Source organism: Triticum dicoccoides, chromosome 4B, assembly GCF_002162155.2.
Source record: "Triticum dicoccoides isolate Atlit2015 ecotype Zavitan chromosome 4B, WEW_v2.0, whole genome shotgun sequence".
Lineage (NCBI taxonomy): Eukaryota > Viridiplantae > Streptophyta > Magnoliopsida > Poales > Poaceae > Triticum > Triticum dicoccoides.
The window spans coordinates 501,786,995-501,807,834 of record NC_041387.1 but is presented as its reverse complement, the minus strand read 5'-3'; the positions used below and the strand labels follow the sequence as shown (position 1 = coordinate 501,807,834).

General features: G+C 43.6%; 1 protein-coding gene and 1 long non-coding RNA gene across 6 annotated transcripts; one reads left to right on the top strand and one right to left on the bottom strand.

The window, feature by feature from the left end:
* Positions 1 to 3,716: 3,716 nt before the first annotated feature.
* On the bottom strand, positions 3,717 to 10,687 carry LOC119291113 (inositol-tetrakisphosphate 1-kinase 2-like). Of its 2 annotated transcripts, XR_005142218.1 has the most exons (11): positions 10,258 to 10,687; positions 8,367 to 8,448; positions 8,150 to 8,182; positions 7,479 to 7,599; positions 6,553 to 6,645; positions 5,726 to 5,845; positions 5,466 to 5,642; positions 5,165 to 5,220; positions 5,006 to 5,090; positions 4,019 to 4,441; positions 3,717 to 3,913 (listed from the first exon to the last, which is right to left on the bottom strand). XR_005142218.1 is itself a non-coding variant. In XM_037569821.1 (10 exons), the coding sequence occupies exons 1-10, from the start codon at positions 10,443 to 10,445 to the stop codon at positions 4,347 to 4,349; spliced, it is 1,050 nt and encodes a 349-aa protein (XP_037425718.1). In that variant the 5' UTR covers positions 10,446 to 10,687; the 3' UTR covers positions 3,717 to 4,346. The 2 variants fall into 2 exon arrangements, 1 of the variants encoding a protein (XP_037425718.1); XM_037569821.1 differs by having other exon boundaries at positions 3,717 to 4,441.
* Positions 10,688 to 13,645: 2,958 nt separating this feature from the next.
* LOC119291112 lies at positions 13,646 to 19,671 on the top strand. 4 transcript variants are annotated; one of them, XR_005142217.1, is made up of 8 exons: positions 13,646 to 14,410; positions 14,527 to 15,045; positions 15,930 to 16,017; positions 16,263 to 16,327; positions 18,018 to 18,174; positions 18,476 to 18,605; positions 18,778 to 19,010; positions 19,102 to 19,671. It is a non-coding gene; the product is annotated as an uncharacterized LOC119291112 (long non-coding RNA). The 4 variants fall into 4 exon arrangements; XR_005142216.1 differs by lacking the exon at positions 18,476 to 18,605 and adding an exon at positions 16,620 to 16,682 and having other exon boundaries at positions 13,650 to 14,410; XR_005142215.1 differs by lacking the exon at positions 18,476 to 18,605 and having other exon boundaries at positions 13,656 to 14,410; positions 14,527 to 14,870; positions 14,962 to 15,045.
* Positions 19,672 to 20,840: the final 1,169 nt, after the last annotated feature.

Sequence of the window (20,840 nt, the reverse complement as noted above, 5' to 3'; positions counted from 1 at the left end):
CTTTTGGTTGATCATGGTGCTATTTTCTCTCTTGCTGATTTTGTTCTTAAGAAGCTTCCATGTGTTCAAGGAGGTCCAGCAGTGTTGATGGTGTGCATGGAGGTGAGCGCCTCATGGAGGAGGAGCTGCCACTTCCCGTGTATGATCCTAGCTTGCAGCCCGCCTATGTGTTGGCATTGGAGGATACACGAGAGTATGTGCTGAGCAAGGTGGAAAGGCACACATTGGTCATGGAGACCAATCTTGGCCGGAGAATCGACTCCCTCACCGAGGAACTCCATTGAGATAGGCTTGCTGCACGGGGTCGACATCGACAACTCCCCGAATAGCAGGGCCAATGCCACATTGAGGAGGGGCATCGAGAGCACATCCACGTCTACTCAGGCGATGCTCATAGCTACTATGCTCCACCACCTCGGCATGCTCACCATGACCAGTGAGGTGCTACTTGGGCGCCACCATCTCCATCACGAGATGGGCTTGCTACACGGGGTCGACATCGACAACTCCCCATACAGCAGGACAACCATGGAGAGCATTGGAGAGACCACTCTAATGATGCTCGAAACTACTACAAGCCTCGACCACGACGTGCTCATCATGATCGTCGCGGAGAAGGCCAAGAAGGATTTGCCATGGGAGGAAGAGATCATGTGCGTGCTCATCATGACCATGAAGATGACCGGATTGGTAAATTCAAACTTACCATACCATCGTTCAATGGGAAAACCGAGCCCGATGATTATTTGGAATGGGAGATGCGCGTGGATCATATCTTTGATAGCCATCACTATACAAAGAACAAGAAGGTACGATATGCATCCATTGATTTTTACCGGATATGCTTTGATTTGGTGGAACCAATTGTGCCGTGTTGGAGGTCGTCTGGAGACATGGGTGCAAATGAAAAATCTATTGCAGAGGTGAACATTTCACAAGAACCTTGTACAATCGACTCCAACGGTTGTGCCAAGGTAACTCTAGTGTTAATGAGTACTATAAAGAGATGGAGATTGTGATGATTAGAACAATGGTGAATGAGCCAAAAAGGCCACAATGTCAAGATTCTTTCACAGGTTGAATGAAAATGTGCAAGAAAGGATAGAGATGGTTACATATCAAGATTTGTAAGAACTTGTGCATCAGGCTATTCGCGTAGAGCAGCGGCAAAAGTGTCGCCAAACCTATACATCAAGTACTTGGAGAGGTTCAGTTTAGCGAGAAGTAGATGGAAGCGTTCCTGTAGATTTTCGCTCACACAACAAGATGACTACAAAAGAAGCTAATGCATCAAAGGTTGAATCTTCCAATACTCATGCGACTCGCATTAGTAATATTCAGTACCATACATACAATGGTAGAGGTCACTTCAAGAAGGATTGACCTAATTTGAAGAAGGTGCTTCTCACAAATGATGGATATGTCACTGATGACTCAAGTGACAAATTTGAATATGAGAAGAAAGATGCAAAATATTGTACTTTGGAGAGCGGAGCACCTCTGAGTTCAGATGGAGGAGATGGTGTTAATCTCATGGTCGCAAAGTGGCTCATGATGATGCTCCTATTGTTGAGAAGGGCTAACGACAAAATGTGTTCCAATCCATTTGCAAGATCAAGGAAAAAAACTGCAAGGTACTCATCGATGGAGGTAGCTACAATAACATTGTCGGTAGTGATCTTGTGCATGCTCTTGGGATATCATCATGGAGGTAGCCCCAGCCATATTATGTTAAGTGGTTGAATGGTGTTGGTAAACTGAAGATTACACATCGTGCTAGGATGCAATTTTCAGTGGAAAGTTATGTGGAAAAAGTGGTATGTGATGTGGTGTCAATGCAAGCTTGTCATCTTCTTTTGGGAAGGCCGTGGTAGTTTGATCATGATGCTACTCACCATGGGAGATCTAACAAGTATTCTTTCATGCATCGAGGAGTGAACCATGTCTTGAAACCTATGGTGGATGAAACACTCAATGTTGAGCAATTCCCACACGTAAAGAAGCCCAAAAAGAATACCTCGGAACCGACGACGGTTTTGTTTGAAGGAAGGAGGATGATGTGGACCAGATCATGACCAAGGCATCAAAGAGTGAGGTTCATGCTAACGCATATGTTAAACCATTAGAGCAGCCAAAGGAAGACATGTGCAAGACCATTATCTTAGTTGGGAAGCTTCCGGTGCCTATTTTGGAAGAAATGATACATCAGATTTCTAGCTCCAACTTTCGACCTAAACCTAATTAATTCTAGAAGGGTCTAGCACGTTTTAGAGGCTGGAAAAGATGGTCTTTGAAGTCGGCTTTCATTCAAAAAAACGGTGCATCATTTGAGGTTTTGAGTCAAAAGTTGTGCAAGTTGCCATGTAAGTTGTCCAGAAATTAATTACAGCGCGGGGCTCAACAAGTTTGCTCCTGCTACAGCTTGGAGCTCACGAATTTACCCTTCATTTATGTTGTTTTCACACCTAACTAGTAGGTTCTTCTAGTATAAGTACTTCCCAGTTGTTCCATGTGAAGGGGGGGTGAGATTTCTGAGTTTATGTTTGTAAATAGTCTGTGAGGTTGTGTTGCACTGAGAGCACTAATACCATTGAGTGTTAGCTCGTGTGTGTGGATTGGAGGGCCTGTCCTCAATTCATATATGATCCTTGTGGTTCTCTCTTGTGATTTTCCATAGGTTTACAAGTTTCATTGTTTGGGTTGCATCCTTGTAAACCAAGCTAGTTATCCGCTGTTTTTTAAGAGTATTTCCTCTTGTTCTTTGCCATTTGAGAGAGATAGTTGCTGCTCCTTTTGAGTTCTTTGGCACCATGAACGATTGTTTCCGTGGCGTCCCACATCACGCATAGTGTCGATCCTATATGACTCTACAGTTGTTGTTATGTCAACTTTTTTATATTCTTTTAGTTTTAAGTTTGTTAGTGTTGGTTGTGTGCATTTTAGTTATGCAGATGCCGAGTATGATGTTGGATGTTACTCATGCTTTGTATCCGCTTGATGCTGCATTTTGAGTGAATAAAAATGCATTATCAAGAAAGTTTGCTGGGTGTAGTTCGTGAAGCCTTTCGGATGTTGCTCATCATGCTTTGTATCCGCTTGATGCTGCATTTTGAGTCAATAAAAATGCATTATCGAGAAAGTTTGCTGGGTTTAGTTCGTGAAGCCTTTCTCTGAACAACAGGAACATGCAAGTCCTTAACTATTTGAGTAGGATCGTGTTACCGAGTGAGGCGTTTTGGTTCTCGGTATCCATGAAGGCTGAGTTTTTTTTGAGAAGTTCAAAATACAAACTTTTAGTTTTTAAAAAACTAAAAAAATACAAGTAAACAAAAATCTTATGCGCATGTATGTAAAATTTCAGGATGAACTACCTTGAAATGCAATCTGTACAAAAAAAAAAGACAAATTCATGGCCTTGAAGGATGAATAGTATCATGGGCTAAAAAGCCCCCTTTTTTGCACTGCCCTCATTTTAACGGATTTCATCCTGAAAATTTACACACTTGTGCATTATGCCTCCACGCATATCCATATTTTTGTCAGAATTTTTTGAAATATGAAACTATGAATTTCGGTGAATTTTGAATTTTTCAAAATCTGGCCTCCATTGAACTCAGCCTCCAAAAGGGATGTTCGCATGTTACCTCTATAATTAGTTTCCCTGGGCATGCCTGTGTCATCGATACATGGCTCTTCCACATGAGGCAGCATCAACATCATCCTGCCTTAGAAAGTACAGGCCATTTCTATATACACTGCAACTTAGCTCATTTACTGCCGAACAAACAGAAATAGGTTTACTGGAAATGCAGGCACATGCAAACACTCCTTGTGTGTCTAGTCTGCAGCAGCTAAAAACTGCCGCGGAACGAGCAGCTGCTCATGCTCCAAGCCTGCACCAAGTCATGTCTACCTGCTTCAATTTATCAAGATTTTCTGACTGAAGGTTAGAAGCTTTGCAATCTGATTGAATTTCCCCCTACAAGAGCATTTAGTTCTCTGTAGTGTCAAACTATACCTGGAAGCAGGTGATGCTGTCTTATTTTGAATATTGCTTACTGTGATGCACTGTATGTAGCTTAACTGATCAATATCATACATGGTGAGTTGATGGCGTTGATCCTGTTTGATGAAAGCATTTGAGACCAAACTATGATCAAAATAACCGTGATTTATACAAGATGGGCACAAGGCCATTCGAGTTCTTCTTTCTCTCCCCCTACTCCCGACCCTGTGTATGTGGCGCCACTTCTGACAAAACATGTAAGTTTGGGACTTCAAGCCTTGGGCTCCAGCTTATGTATCCAAGATATGCACATTAGTGAACAAGTATGGCTACCAGCGCTTCAGCCTCCGCTCAAGCACCTTTGGTATTTGTTTTGCCCAAGACTTTGCAAGAAATCGGTGAATATGTGCTCATAGCCAGGCATTTTCCCATATCCTGCAGAAAAAATGAAAACAGCAGCATTACTTCCTAGACAGTCAAGAATTGCTACTGCAAGGAAATTACCATGCTGTGAAATCGTCAAGAGTCAAGACCATGACGTTTTTGCTGTAATTTTACATGCAACACTTGCCCATTTAACTGAACAAAACAAAAGCAACTTCTGTGGTAGCGTGTATTGCTGTCTCCATAGGAACTGATCTGACAGCATCAATGAAACTACAAAGCATTAAAATGTCTTGCATGATTTACATGTCATATTCCTAACAATCTTCACCTTGGATGAAGTTACCTGTAATGGTTAAGAACAATCTGCACCCGGATGAACAACATACAATTACCAAGACTACTCATCCCCCAGCCAAGCCAACCTTGGGTAGTGGAGAAGATACCCCTACTTGAACAGTGTTAAATTGACCTACACGGGCAGAGATATGTCGCGGCGATACATTTCTTTTCCCCTCAGCTGGGATAAAAATTTCGGCCTAGCAAGTTCTTCATGAACACATAAACAGAAGAAAAGAAATGCAGAGCCATGTGAGAGATAAAATAACTACACACCTGGGAAGTAGTTGATATCAATTATATAGTACCGGTCATTTGCTCCAAGCTCTCTAATCATATCTATGTTGAACAATCTTAGACCCTGCAAATTTTAACATGTCAGGTGAGGCAACAAATATAATAGCTACACATAGTTAAGAACCAGTGCGGTCATACCAGACGACCACGAAGCTCCCTGCCTAGTTTCTCTAGAAGTGGTCTCGGAGGAAGCTCTGTTCAGTAATGAAAACTGTTCATTTGGTGCAGTAAAAAGCTCTTGGCAAACATAATGCATTACAAGACAACTATTTTTTATTGAACGATTTTCTCCTCAACTTTGAGATTATAATAAAACTATTAACTTCACTTTCTTCATACCAAACACAATTTTGTGTTAGTATGAAACTGGAACGGAAGACCCACCTGCAGAAAATAAAGTTAAACCAAAGATAAATTGGAAACACTGCAGAAGACCCACCTGCAATACGAGGATCAAGGTCTGCATGATCTGCACTTGCTGCAGCGCATGAAACTCTTGGAAGTCGATAGATGCCAACATTGTTTAGTAAGTCATAGGTATTAACATCAGGAAGAGAAAACCTGCGGACAACCTGTATAGCTTCACCAATGATGTACACCTTAAAGAGGATCCCACCTGTAGATTTAATAAATTAGATGCCACGATTCGACCAATCCAGAGCAAAAAAGCATATGCCAGATAAAAGAATCAGGAGTTACCATGATTCACAAATTCCTGGAGTACCAGAGGAGGATCAAGCATTGGCAAGGACGCCTCATCGTATGCCAGAGATAGCTCATGAGATTTAGATGTTCCATCAACAACCAATGGCTTGGCAACTGCAACAAACAGAAGTGCGTCCCATCAGCAATTTCCACTTACTAGTTCCACACATAACAAACAGGAAGTCCCATGTAACACATTGAAGGAGAATAAGACAAAGCCCCAGAAGCAGAATACTGGAGCTACAGCAGGGAAAATGGCCTAAATATGTGATACTGGGAATTATCAACTGGAAGGAGAACATCACAACATCAAACTTGAATATTAGTCTAAGTGTCTATCTCTCCCAAATGCACTACTGGCCAACCCTACTCACTTTACATCCTCATTCAAACTAGTGTTTAATTCACCAAATGTGACAGGCAAGTTGCAGGACATGTTTCCACATAGCATGCACATATAATCAGGTAACATATAAATCAGCAAACTAAATAATCATAGAGGATTTCTGCAACATAATGTCAATAATATCATTTTATCATTCCCTTCCTTGTTTGTCATACAGTGCATGCCTGTTTATATTGTAATCGTTCAGTAATGAGTGAAGCATATGTTTCACATAACAGAACGAAAGCATCCATGTAGCTAGGTTGTACAGTGTCATGACTGGTGATATTACAGCTAGTGCAAATCATATGATGCCCATAGCTGATATCTAAACTCTCATATAACAACTAAAGTGAAGTGTCTTGAAAGGAGCAACAAATACAAATCAAGATTCAAGAAGCATGCAACTGATAATTTCAAGATTTGAACAAATTACCCAATGGCAAGGTTAGCCCAGCCATGGCAACTGCAGTTGGTATAGAGGACGGATCTTTCATAATGACCACTTGGCGTGGAGTGCAAACTTCTTCTGCGATGGTCCAAAATTCGAACCATAAAAATTATATTATATACGATTGTAAACATATTAAGTCCTTATGAGCAAAAAAAAAAAACATATTAAGTCCTTCACAGAAGTAAGCTGGGGATGCACTTTCAGTAGCCTGCATGTCAATATGCTACGTGTTCACGATAAATCAGAAAGATACTGCTATCCAATTGAACAAAATCTGTCACTGGACTCACCCAGCAGAAAACAAGTAAACAAGAAATTTTACCCAGTGTTCCCGCAATTTTCATTATCGGGGTTAGTGCTCTCTTAAGTTTGAAGATGATTTACATAGCAACCTTAACTGGAAACACAAATGGTTCAAAAGGACAGAAATAAGATTGTCAGCCCCCCTTGTCAACAAGAAGATCTTGTTGGTGCCTTTCTATTGAAAGCAATCCTTTTCTAGGACTGCAGTTACACGAGAATTAGGTGAGAATATGATGTGTCAATGTACTTGGTCATGAAACACATATCAACTCACAAGATATAAACATTCAGAGAAACCTTTTTTTACAAAACAGGCAGGCACTCTGCCATTTCATTACAAGAGGGAAAGCAAGAAAATCAGTAATTTATGCACAAAGAAAACCTTAAATTACAATGTCTATTTTTATGAGTGGACTTCGTGCTTGTGTGGGTGAGTGCTTCCACTCTTCCACTCATAGAATATGCATTCAGATCTATGCACATTCTAGAACCACAATACTCACATGAGGTGAGAAAATGCACAGCACCCGCCCAAACAGTTCAAATGGGCTTATATTCATAGCACAAATATCATTATCAGACGTATTACGCATCTGCAATATTACCATAGAAACTGGACAGGTTCAAATCTGCTACTTCTTCAAGCATCGATTGTCGATTGTTCAGATGCTCAATGGCATTGGGTGGGTCAAGGACAGTGACTTCTGGATGCACTTCATGATAATCCTTCACAGAATGAAATATTTTAAATGTAAAAATCAACAGAGAAGGGGAATTCTTGATTTAGAAGCTAAGAGCAAAGTGTAACAATTATGATAAGCTTTTCACAGGGAGCTGCAGTAGACAATTACGGCTTCTTTTTTTGCATTACATAATTAACTATACTAACTGTCATTGCCACAGACAGGATAAACACTACCAAGGTTCCAAAATACATGACTTCCTAGAATTCATTGAGTTGAAATTTTATCTTTGACTCCCAATATATGAAAAAAATATTTGGGTTGACTAGAAGAAAATAATATCATTGGATTTCACAGGAATCACATTTTCATAACAGGTTTCTTTTTCAAAGATGTTTGTTGGCGACTGTGTCAACATCTGAAACGCCATCTATTTCTGGACGGAGGGGCTATCTGACTACTGATTTCCCAGGACATGGTACCAACTATACAAGAAAAAATAGATACATGTATGACGAGCGTGCATATTGTATCAGTATGGTACGCATGCATTTGCAGATCATCAGGTTTCTACACCTGTAGTCTAGTATTACCTCCAGAAACCGCTGCCACTCCTTGCTAGTTTTCTGCAGAAGGAAGCAAGAAACGTATCATGACATAATATTTTAAAAATATTAAGCAGAAGTCACTTCTTTCAATATTCAAACCGTATAGACACAACAATTGGAGAAAATATGTAAGACAATCTTAGTTCTGAGACCTATGCATCCACAGACTTTCAAAACATATTTTAGGAAGTATTTGGCTAACCTTGTGCAAGATAATATCAAATGGGCCTTGTTCGGAGAGAGGACGAGTCTCATCAATTGGTATGAAACTAATTCCTTTCTTCCTGACAAAGCAAAATGCACATGTTTAAGAAGATGTCAAGTAGCACTAAAATAAAATCTTGGCAACTAGTCAGCATACAAGGGTAGTGATTATAAACTTATAATAAGTGAGTAGACAAAATCATCCAAGTCAAATTCAAGCTCTCTGCTGAACTTTAAAAAAAGAAGTGCATCGCCAACTCAGCTGGGTTATTTTGCTTTTAGGGACGCCTGAATACTCAATCAAATACAAATCAGAATATGTCACAAGGGTACCTTGCAAAGGATAAAAAGGAATTATATGGAAACCAGCATCATGTCAAAACATTCATATTTCGAGTTACTCAACAGCAGGGATAAATGAACAAACTAAAAATATTAATCACTTCAGATATACAATTTGACCGAGCAAAATTTGTTCAATTCCTGAAAAGAACATTTTGCTTGTAAATTTGTTTCCGTTCCTTGCTTATGTTTTTCTACCAGAATACATGCCTTACTTATGTTGTTTAGCCTGTGAAGCCACTCACAAGGGTAAAGTGCACATTTGTTTTTATAGGTTTTTAAACAATAAAAGTACATGAATAAAAAACTGAGCCATTTGTCTTTTTGTACAGGAAACATTTGATCATAATTTTGCATGATTCTTTGCAGACCCACATGCTCTAACATGATACACATCTATGAATCTTGAGAATTTTCTAAGATGTGCAAATATATAAACCTTAAACTCGAGCACCCACCCTCTGAGTGTACATTTATTTTTTCTAAAATCAAAACATATATCAGTCTCAGAATGTAAATTTTAATTTTGCAAGGGAGAGTTCCTTGTTATTTCATCTTTCCTTATTTTTCGACATCCTTTTATTATGTTCATAGGCTGAGAACCAACCAGCAAATAATTGAATGCATTTAGCTCTTAATTCAGGTAACTAACAAGATATCCAGCTCAAAGATTGTTTGTCAGTAGTATTTTCAAGAAAAAATACTCCCTCCGTCCCATAATATAAGAGCGTTTTTTACACTACACTAGTGTCAAAAACGCTCTTATATTATGGGACAGAGGGAGTAATTGTTTGTCAGTGGTCCATGTTGCCATCAAATCTAGCGACGCATTCACTAAAGTGGAAATGATCCCAGGAAAGATATTGCCATCAACAAGTTGTCATAATCCATGTGATGTGCTTATCCATGGGAATATTCCAACTAGAATCCCAGATGCCAGGCAACAAGGATTAGCATACCACAAAGCATTTAGTCAAGTGGACATGATAATATAAAATTATAGACCATGGACATCCCCTCATGCAGTGTAACTGCCAACATTGGCACGCGTATATGGCATCTAACGATGCTACTGGAATTTCTAATCTAGAAACCAGCATGCTTCACTGAGAAGCCACTCTTACTAGCCGCTCTCACTAACTTTACTCCAGTTGATATCTGATTCCATCACTGATTAACAAGTGCTATAAGGAACAGAATAGCATTCCATTCCACCCCCCACTGCAGAAACTATATTGGTTTGAACATCAATTACTAGTTCATTACTACCCCTTTGTCACCTCTGCCCTGTTCAAGTAAAGTACTACTGATGTTCATAAACTAGTCCAAGAACAGCATTTTTCCTCCAAGAGCAACACCCTCAAGTCTTCAACACCTCTGTACCAGAAAAAAAAGTCTTATGTTTTCATGTTTTGTGAAAATACTCCCCACTCAGCAAACAAGAAACATATCCCCTTTCTCTAAAAAAAAACATTCACCACCTGCATCCACCATGAATCAATCAATCAATGGAGTCCATCTCCATAAGCGGTGATCCAGGCTTTTACCTCGCCAGCAAGAGCAGCTTGGGCTGGAGGAAGCTCTTAACCTTCTTCTTCGTGAGGGCGTAGCCCACCACCAGCCTCGACGCAGCCGCCGCCGCCGCACCGGCGGGCGGCGATGACGACGACAGCAGTGCCGGATCCATCACCGCATCCTCCTCTTCATCATCCGACACATCCCCATGCAGCCTCATCCCCGCGAGCCCTATCCCGAGCTGCCGCCGCAGATGGCCGATAAACCCAAAATGATGGGAAATTCGGGGGGAATCAAATGTCCAGGCAAAGGGGGGATCCAACAGAGCCGATGCTTCGCGCGCGCGTGAGAGTTTGCTGGGGTGTGGTAGGGGGGCTATATCCGGAGGATTTGGGAGAGGGAAATTGTTTTCCGGAGTTTTAATTAATGGCGAGACGAGTGGAAGAGGGAGCACGAGAACAGAGCGGCCGGGTATATGTAGACGACGAAGCGAGGAGAAGGCGAGTGAGTGGGTGATTCTCGGTCGCAATATTATCTGCCGCACATCTACGGTCGTAGACAACCGTGTTACCTTCTCCCTGCGATACGAATTGGGGGAGGCTCCCCTCTCCCTCCCCTACCCTCCCCTCCCTTGAGAGTCCCCTTCTTTTTCTCGGCTCCTCTCCTCTCTCCTTCCCCTCCGGCGGCCCTGACGACCCTAGTGATAGGGAGAGGGTGTCGGTGTCGAAACCAGCAGATCTTGGATAGGGGGTCCCGGACTGTGGATCTTGGATCGATAGGGAACAAGGGACGCACGCAGGACACGATATTTACCCAGATTCGGGCCCTCTCTAAGAGGTAAAACCCTACGTCCTGTTTGATTATATTGCTTGTGTATATGGGGATTATAGAGTCGATCTACCACGAGATCAGAGGAACTAAACCCTAACTAGTAATATGGCGATTGTTCTCTCTCTTGGCCTCTACGGACCAAATCCTTGGTTTATATACACACAAGGGGTACTAGGGTTTACAGATAGTCGGTTACATCAAGGAAACTCCAGATCTTCCATCTTGACCTGGGATGCACATCAAGGCACAAAAGGCCTCCAATCCGGATACAGTGTAGGCCATCAATCCAGCCCACGTGAGATAGGTTGGCATCCCGAGGACCCCCTAGTCCAGGACTCCCTCAGTAGCCCCCGAACTAGCCTTCAACGCCGGAGCTCAAAACTGCCAATCACCTCGGGCTTCCTAGAGTCTTCGGCTTGCGAGGCGAGTTCCCCATCTTCTCTCTGTTCGGCTGATTCCAACAATTCGGCCACCAATGGCTTCTCGGTCCATCCATTGTAGGGGTCCCCACCATTAATTTCGTTAAGGGCGACCCTCATTTTTCGTGCGCCAGCCAGAAGGCGAACGGGTCAGCGCTTTTTACAAGAACACTCTCCCATGACTAGAAATCATGCCTAATAAATGGACCAAGGGTGAAACGAGTTACCCATTCATCCTCTTGATAGAAATCCAATCCCGCTCAAAGAAAGCTCAAGGCTTATGGCCGGCGCCCCTGGCTCATCTTCACGTCCTCACGACCAAATCCCTGGGGACTGGCCCAGCTGCTCCGTTTCACGGCTCCAGTTATGCGACCTCCAGAAGTTGAAAGCATGATGAATCGTTAGCGATGGAAGGAATCCCTGCGCCATGCCACCTTTTCCGATCAAGAGTTTAACGCCTTTAATTCAGTTGACGCATACCTCGGAGCGGCTCGAACAGGCCTTCAGGGGATTGCCAACCTTCTGTCGGTCGATATGCAGGTAAGAGATGGTTCTGAAAACCTAATATAAATGCTAACCCCATAGCCCCCAAGCCTTGATTCGGGCGGGACGATCGAATTAAGGGTTTCCAAATATCGTTAATTATGGTTTTCGGCAGGATTCGAAGGACCAGAATAAAAAGTTGTCTGAGGACCTTGGGGCAAGCCGAACACAATTGGCTGATGTGAAGGCCGAATTGAAGGCGGTGAAAAAGTTCACCAGCGAGTCCCATGGCGAGGGGAAGGTTTTAACACGCATGAATTGTGCCAGTGTGCCTTGTTTGACACCAACTTTCTTTGTAGCAGCTGAATCCATAGGTCAACTACAGAAGGACCTGGATGCCGCCAAAGAGTCCCAACGATATGCCGAGTCACAGTATCAAGCTGGCCTACGGGTTTTAAGATGAATCCATGAGGAAAATAACGAGTTGAAGGCAGATAACCAGCGTCAGTCCAAGGAACTAGAGAGTTTGAAAAGTCAATTGGCGCAGTCTCTGGGAGATAAACAAAGATTAAAAAGTGGCATGTTTGGTCAGTGTCATTTAAGCATTGGACATACATAGCCGATCTCAATGCTCGAATATAACAAACATGCCATGCTTTATGCTAGGTCTCCTGACTGGCCGGCCCGGAGAAGAGGTCAATTCCTTTGGCGGGGATCTGTTAAAAGAACTATATGTCGTTCATGAGAGAGCTCGAAAAGCTATGAAGAGCATGGTCAAGGCATTAAGGCCAACCGAAGAGGCGCCAGACGATATGGTCGAACTGGCGAATCGCTTTAAGGTAGCTCGGCGATGTTTTGAAGTACGGAAAATATCATCCTGTCGGGAGGGGGCGCGAGAAGCATGGGCCATAGTGAAAACCCGGTTCAGGAAACTCGAGCCAAAGCATATGGATCGTGTTGGACCAGTAGGGCCGGATGGGCAGGAAATACCTCTTCACTTGGTCTATGATCAAGTGATGCCTACAACTCGGCTCTCCCAGCGGGATTGTGCTTTAGATAGCATAATAGACAATGTGGACAAAGAGTGATGTGTTTGATTCTATGTATCCATGTATTTTACATCAAACAGCCGGCCATCGGCTTCTGCCTCCCCGACGAGTGATCGGGGAGTGTTCCGTACTATGTGACCTGATGTAACCAGGAAATCACTTCCGGTAACCAGGCAATCCGGCCTTTAGGTACGATCAGACAAAAACGTGCGTGGAGAGTCATGTTATATTACCTTTTAACATAAGAAACATCTTCTAAAGAAAATAGTTCCTCCATGGGTTCCTTTCTTCAGGTTCGTCATGCAAATTGTAGACGTTTATATGCGGATACTCAAAGTATACGGATAAGTGGTGTGAGGGTCGAATACCCAAGCGCTGGTGACGAACACCAAGGTTACTATATTTTTCCTCTGTGCTGACCCATTTAAAACAATAATGAGGCTAGCCAACTCACCTCGAGAAGGCTCCCCCGATTGGCCCTTCGTTGGCCGTCGGATCTGTCTTTTTGGCTTGTCTGGCCCGTTGGATCTTCACCTCGCGATCAAACTATTTTCACCTTGCAGTCGTTTTTACTGGCTAATGACGAGTGGGCTCGTCTCGCACGCTCGTTGGCTGGGTTGGCCGCGCCCGCGTGCAGGAGGTTTTCCCCAATCCGCACCCCGCGTTCCCCAGCCAATCCATCCTCGCCTCGTCCCACTCCCGCACCAGCCACCACCCAAACCCTAGCCCACTTTTCCCTCGATCCCCAGAACCTCTCCCGCCTCTATCCCTCCTCCTCGCGTCACCACGGCCTCCACCCCGGAGCCTCGCCGCCGCCTGATAATACTCCTCCACCACGCTAGCCCCTCCACCTCACCTTCCTTCTTTTTGTTATCCGCGCCCGTCATTGATGCCTGGTTCCAGATCGGGCGCGGGTTAGGCGAGGTCGATGGTGGGGTGAATGGGCAGGGGAGGCGGGCGACAAGGGCAGGCAACAGTCGGCCCGTCGCGATGTGGTGAAGCTACAGGGAAGAGGGAGGAGGTCGGCGACAGGGTGAAGGAGCAGGCCGGCCCTCATGGAGGCAGCGCTATCAGCCAGCTAGGGAGGCGGTCCGGCTCGCCTCTGCTATGCCGTGAGCAGCGGCGCTACCTCGGCCTCGAGCCTCACCTCCTCTGCCAATCTCCTGCCGCGAGACAGTGCCTTCCCACGTTCTCAATCTGGCGTTACCGTGCATGGTGGTTTCAGATCGGGCGCAGGTCGCAGCCATGGAAGTAAGGGGCATGGTGGTTTCTGTGATGTGTATGGAGGAGCGGTGGAAGGTGAGGATGACGGACAGGTGGGAAGGCGCAACAAGACTGGAGCTGCAACGCTCGCATCATGGTGGCGTGGAGCCGTCCATCACTACCCATCGACTCCAGTTTAGGTTTGCACATCTTTGGCCCCCATCTGCTTTCTTTTAGATTTTGCCTTTTGATTTCATCAGTTATTTGGTAATATTATTTTAATTTCTTGGTTTTCCCCTTTTTTCTCTAAAAAAAGATATGTACAACAGTCGCCCCGTCGCGATGTGGTGAAACTACAGGGAAGAGGGAGGAGGCCGGCGACAGGGTGAAGGAGCAGGCCGGCCCTCATGGAGGCAGCGCTACCAGCTAGCTAGGGAGGCGGTCCGGCTCGCCTCTGCTATGCCGTGAGCGGCAGCGCTACCTCTGCCTCCAGCCTCACCTCCTCTGCCAACCATGGGAAAATTTAGGGGAGACCCAAGGCGAGCTTCCCTCTGTTGCATGCACTCATGATCTCTAAATATTTCTGTAGCCTAAATGCCTATGTACCATGTAAGCAAGCCCAACCCAATGCACATCATCAGCTTGATGAATGACCAAATGGTTTGTTTTTCTTGCCATATAGACCATTGACGGGTGTGCAGGAGCCCTTCTAATTGGTGCTCTATGTGTGTTTTCTTTTCTTTTGTTGCAGAATAATAATTCGAGTGGATGGCAATGCGCCTTGTTGTTTAGCGGTATGATGGTCGGTGAAAGTATGTTCTATATATATTGCAAGGTGATGGGCTGCTGATTTTTGTTGTCCACTTCTGCTGATTTCTACCCACTTCTGCTTAATTTGATATCTGCTGTATAAGTAATGCACTAATATACAATACATAAACAAATGACGCGTGTTATATTTCAAAAGTATGGTTTTGCTATGCGTTGCTTGGAATCATTAGTGTTCGTTATTTTTGTTCAGATTTGTTGTGTATGCATGGTAGACCTTTCTAGGTTCTACTTTCTTATTCTTCAGCCATAATTCAGTTCATGACAGTTGCTGCTGTACCAAAGTGCAGACATTAAAATATTTTAGAACAGAACAATTAGATGCTTTGAGCCCTTCAAAACTGAAGGGAGCACCGAGGTATCACATTTGTAAAATCATGCATATGCAGGAGCTCAGCAGTCTACCGACCTAAATTTCTCCCCAACTTATGTCTTTTTGTCCAGTCCAGAATTTTAGGTTTCCTTGGTCACCACGGCCTCCTCTCTACTTGGCTCTCCTCTATCTTGTTTCTCTATAAAAGAATGGAAACTACCATGAGAGATAAATGCCAACTGAAAGTTAAATTCAGTTAGAAAGTTAAATTCAGTTAGAACTAGCTTTTTGCACGTGTGTTCTTGATTCTTCATGTACGACCACATAGTAGGGACGCAACAAATATTTGTTAGCTAGGTTGCTTGCCTAATGAAGCTCCCATGTGGACCATTTACTGCTCTGTGTTACTGGAATTTGTTCGTAGTGTTCGCTCAGGCTAAAGAAATTCATGTCATTTTCCTCCATTTATTTCCTTTTATGCATAAGTGCTACCTTTGGCAATTGCTCTGTCCAGCTTATTAATCACCAAGAAAGGTTTTGATGCAATCTGCTGAATAAGCTCACATTGTTGATTGCAGGATCATAAGATGCTTTTACACATGATTGTGTGATGCTCAGAGACATTTTGCACAGTAGAAACTTCTTGTGAAGCTTGATTTTATTCAGGTGCCTAACTGACTACCACTTTCTCGGCGTTTGTGCTTACCAGCATGCCGTAAACTTCTTGTGAAGCTCGCTGTTTCATGTGCCTAACTGACTGCCGCTTTCTATGTTCATGCTTATTTGCATCCAGATGGTGATTTGGGCTGAAAGATTATTGCAAGCATAGAATCTTTTAAATGTCCTTATTGACATGATTTGTATGATAAACTTCCAAAATATTCATTTAACGTTGCTATTTTTCTTTTCAGAGCCATATGATTTTTTTATAGAAAATGTGCAGAGTAAAATGGACACAGCTTCTGGTACATCTGAGGTATAGAATCGGCAATCTTCATTGAATGTTGTAACATATTTACAACTAGATTCAGTTTTAAATCAGAAATAGAAGTCGTTTAAGTTTCGGATAGTTATATGATGTGCCATGTGCATGCTTTACAGTTACCTTGCAAGTGTCGTGATGTTGCATAGATATTTCTTTATCTATATGAATGTTGGACCCTGCGTGATTGATCTTATTTTGTTCCTATGTGAGAACTAGCTCTCCTTCAGTAGTGTAGTACTTCTATACTAAACTGAACCGGGAATAGTTTGATTGTGCTCTGTAGGACAATGTGATTTCTTTTCATAGAATGTTGTCATCTATATCTTGCTGAAGTACAGAACTATTGGTCAGTTAATTCTCTCACTCATCAATTTACAAATTTAGTATTTTATTTCACATGGGGCTTGGCTGGTTTACGTTTAATTCATGCATCATATATGGTTGTTTAGTTCAGACTTGTGCATGTGCATGCATTGGAATTGATTTAACAAAGATATAGCATGATTCTGTACATAAAAATAGTATCAAGGTTTTCGAGTCGATGAGTCGACGAGTCGCTCAGGGGGGGCGACTCTAGACTAGTCGTGATTAGTCTAGACTCATGGTTGACGAGTCGACATGCGATGAGTCGACGTGAGTTAAGCAGTAGGGAGCAGACCAGCAGCAGATCAGCAGCAGCCAGCGGCAAGCCGGCAACCAAGGGAGGAGTCACAGCAACCAACCAAGACAAGGCCATCAGGAGATGGGAGGAGCAGCCCAGCAACAGCGGCAACCAAGGGATGAGCAGCAGGCAGCAGCAACCAGGGGAGAAGGGGACGAGCAGCAAGCCAGGGCGGCGGCTGCTGCAGAAGAGGGCTGGGTCGGGGGAGGGGGGCTGGAACTGTTCGATCTAGGTTTCCAGAAGCTCCAATCTTCCTTCAATACTGGCCCACAAGGCAATATTGGCCCAGTAAGGCCCAATGAAACCCTAGCCTGCCTAGCTCAATCTGGACCATCCATATTCTCTAATCTTCACCGTCCATCCATTCTCGTCTTATCTCTCTCTCTCACCTGCTCCCCTTCCAGCCCCCAGGCACGAATCGACAGCCGCAATGGCCTTGCTGCAGCTCCTCCTCCATGGCTTCTCTGCCTCCACCCCTTCCTCTCCGCCTCCCCCATCCTTCCCTGGAGCCGCCCCTCCTTCCCTGCTCCATTTTCTCTTCCCAACTCCTCTTCCATGACAGATTGAACGAGTCGTTCGCCTCAAAAACTGCGACTAGTCGAGACTAGTCGGGACTAGTCGATCGAGTCGCTCGACTCATCCAATGATTCGAGTCGACAGGTTGAGTCGACCTTCATGTAACGACTTGTCGACTAGTCGACGACTAGTCGCTCGACTCGAAAACAGAGAATAGTATGAATATGCATGATCTATGAATAAATGCTCGGATATAGTTAGTCGTGAGATAGTAGGAGTACCATGAGCTTACAACTTCTGGATATTGTTAATACTTAATGGCATGTAGTTGTTCAAAAATCTGGAATGTCTTTCGAGAACTGTTGATCTGTGTTGCTATGAGTATTTCTCAGAGTTTTGGTTGCATGGATGTACATTAGAGTAGCAGAGGTTCTTATTTTACTTTGTCCAGAAGAGGGGCTTTTACTTATTTTTGTTCACAATTTTTATCTAACTTTCTATCAGCACCGACGACCACAATGGGATGGATCAAGCAGCCAAGACTCAGAGTGTGGTCGGGCGGCGCCATGGGGCAGATCTGTGCGGTGCAAGGGGCGGTAGATGTGAAACTGAAGCTTCCCCGCTAACTTCGAAGCAGTCAATTGAGCAGATGGACATGACGGTATGTAATTCGTCATATTTACAATAGCTAGGAAAAGTGGAAAGTGGTTTCTTTTCAACCTAAGTGAAAAGTGGTTGGTTACTTCTAAAATGGAAATTAGTAAAATCATCAGAAAAAAGTAGTAACTCTTCAGCTTAAAAATTGTAGCAATATTAGTGTTGGTCGGTTGTGAAGTTCAGTCCCCAAGCCCTGAATCATAAACCTGATTAGAGTTCTTGTCATATTTAGAATAGCTCGGGAATAGCTCGGAAGCTATGGATTCGTCGTGCTATTTCTGAATTTTTTTGGTTTCGTTCAACAGCGAACCCAGAAGGGGGAGGCTCCTGAATAATTCATAGGACAACAGCTGAATAATTGGAAGACTCATTTTGTACACACAAGATAGTACAGACAACATAATGCCTAGTCATTTTTGAATTAGGTTCAGATAGGTATGGCTTATGGGTCTTGTACTGATAGTACTGACAATGTTGATTAATCCTTTGATGGAACTTGTTAGCAGCTTTGGCCATATGGTTTGATGTGCTTAAATAATCAATATATGATAGTACTGTGTATAGTATCAGCTGCACTGAAGATATAAATTCTGTTTTGTGCAAGCAGAGTGAGGATTGGTGCTGCCGCCCCTGGTAGGAGCCCAATGTCCTAATCGAACTACTGTCATGGAGAGGGCAATACGTGGATTTGCTTCAGATATTGGAGACAACGCCATTGTGCCGAAGCTCGGAACAATCTTCGATACATTGGGTGAAGCATACGATTTTTACAATCTGTATTTATGGGAGAAAGGATTTGGCATTTGATATGGTAAAAGTTGTCTGAATGTCGAGAGGACGGTATGTGAATCTGGTTTCAATTCTTTCTTTATGAGCTGGTTGTTTCACTAGCATGTTCATCGTCTCATTTGTCGTTAAATTGTGGTTGCAGTGGAAATCTATTGTGGATAATACTGGTCTTGCCGGCGTTAGTGCCCTACTCTGATAAGGCTGCTGCAGTCTGAACCATTCATTGTCTCGCACGTATGCGCAGACGATACACTGATGATCGCACAAGCACATCAACGTGTACAGCAGGGATTTGATGAAGAATTTGAGGCAGAACAATGTGAACCCTGCTAAAGTGCACAACATTAGGCAGTTTCTTTGGGTCGATGGAGAATGTGCCTTTCACAAAAAGAGCTTCAAGGAGCTTGTGTGGCAAAATAAGCCGCGAGCAACCGGCTGATGATGTTAGTTAAACGATGGAGGTGTTTGCGGAGCTTGGTTCAAAGGATCCTCACTTCACATATCATGTGCAGGCCGATAAGGAGGAGAGGATAAACGCACTCATGTGTGTAAATGGGGACAGTAGGCTGGTGCAAAAAAGACTGTAGCTTATTCTCAAATTTTCTGTCTCTAATACTGAATTTGGTGTGTACCGATAAATCATGTAGCGCGTGAGATCCATCATGCAGTTTAACTGCTAATCCCAATTATGTTATGCATGCCCTGAAGCTGATGAATTTGTGTTCTCCTATACTGAAACGAAATTGATGTACACACGACATGGTATGGCCGATGTGCAGCCGACGCAGACTCTACACCGTGAGATTGACATGAATCTAATTAACAAACGGCCTGATGGGCAACGTCGTCTGAGTATCGTCTGAAAGCATCGGCTGCATAGCAATGCTCATACTGAAATGTCAAATTGATTGTGTGTATGATCAGATACTTCTGTAGAAAGTACATTGAACGTGTGAGCATTATGTAGATGGAATTGTACTGAATCAAGTAGCACTGTTTTGAGCTGTAGTTTGGACCTGAACTCCGTTGCATCCACGATGCATATTAGTCAGAATACGCCCAAGTACAGAATCTCATAGATGATAGAGCTGTAGTTTTGAGTTGTAGTCAGATTCTGTACTAAAGTATAGATAAGTTGCATCAAGTCGGGCCTGAAGCAGTTATCCCCTGCCTGACCACACTACTTATTCAACATCCATCCATCTTGCTATCTTGGTGCAAAGCAGGGCAAAAATGGCTCCGTCCGTCTTCTCCGAGCCTGAATCGACGATTACACAATCGCATGCACTGTACACACTGTTTTGAAAGTTGCCTGTATTGGGGGCCGATGATGATCTCGGTGGCCTGAGATTTAGGCAATATAGATAAAGGGGGAAGGTGTCGAGGTGTACCAGAGAAGATTGGTAGCTGCAATGGTGCGCGCGGAATAAATGATCTGACAAGACACCGTCAGTACAGAATCTTGAAGATGATGGATCGTATTGTTTTCTTCCTCCCGAGCCCCATGCGACCTGACTGATGCCGTAACTTTTGGTTGTTATCAGATGTGGGGCATCGCTGCTGGATAAAATATCAATACAATAACTATACATGACAGAGTACGTGTTGGGTTGGCCATCTCGAGGTGTTGGTACGGCAAGGATAACAAGACCACATGCACTCGCGCTGACAACAACACTTTCGTGTTATATTCTGCTTTTGCCAGTTTGCTGGTCCATATTAATTTCCTCGAGCTTATTTTCACATCTCGACATATTTACACCTCTCCGTTGACTGCCACCTACCATGGAGGGAGATGGCTTGCCCAGGCTGTCAACACCCATCGACAACTTCCGGCAGGCGCCATCCCGTTCTTCCTCCCCTTACTCTGATGCCTTCATG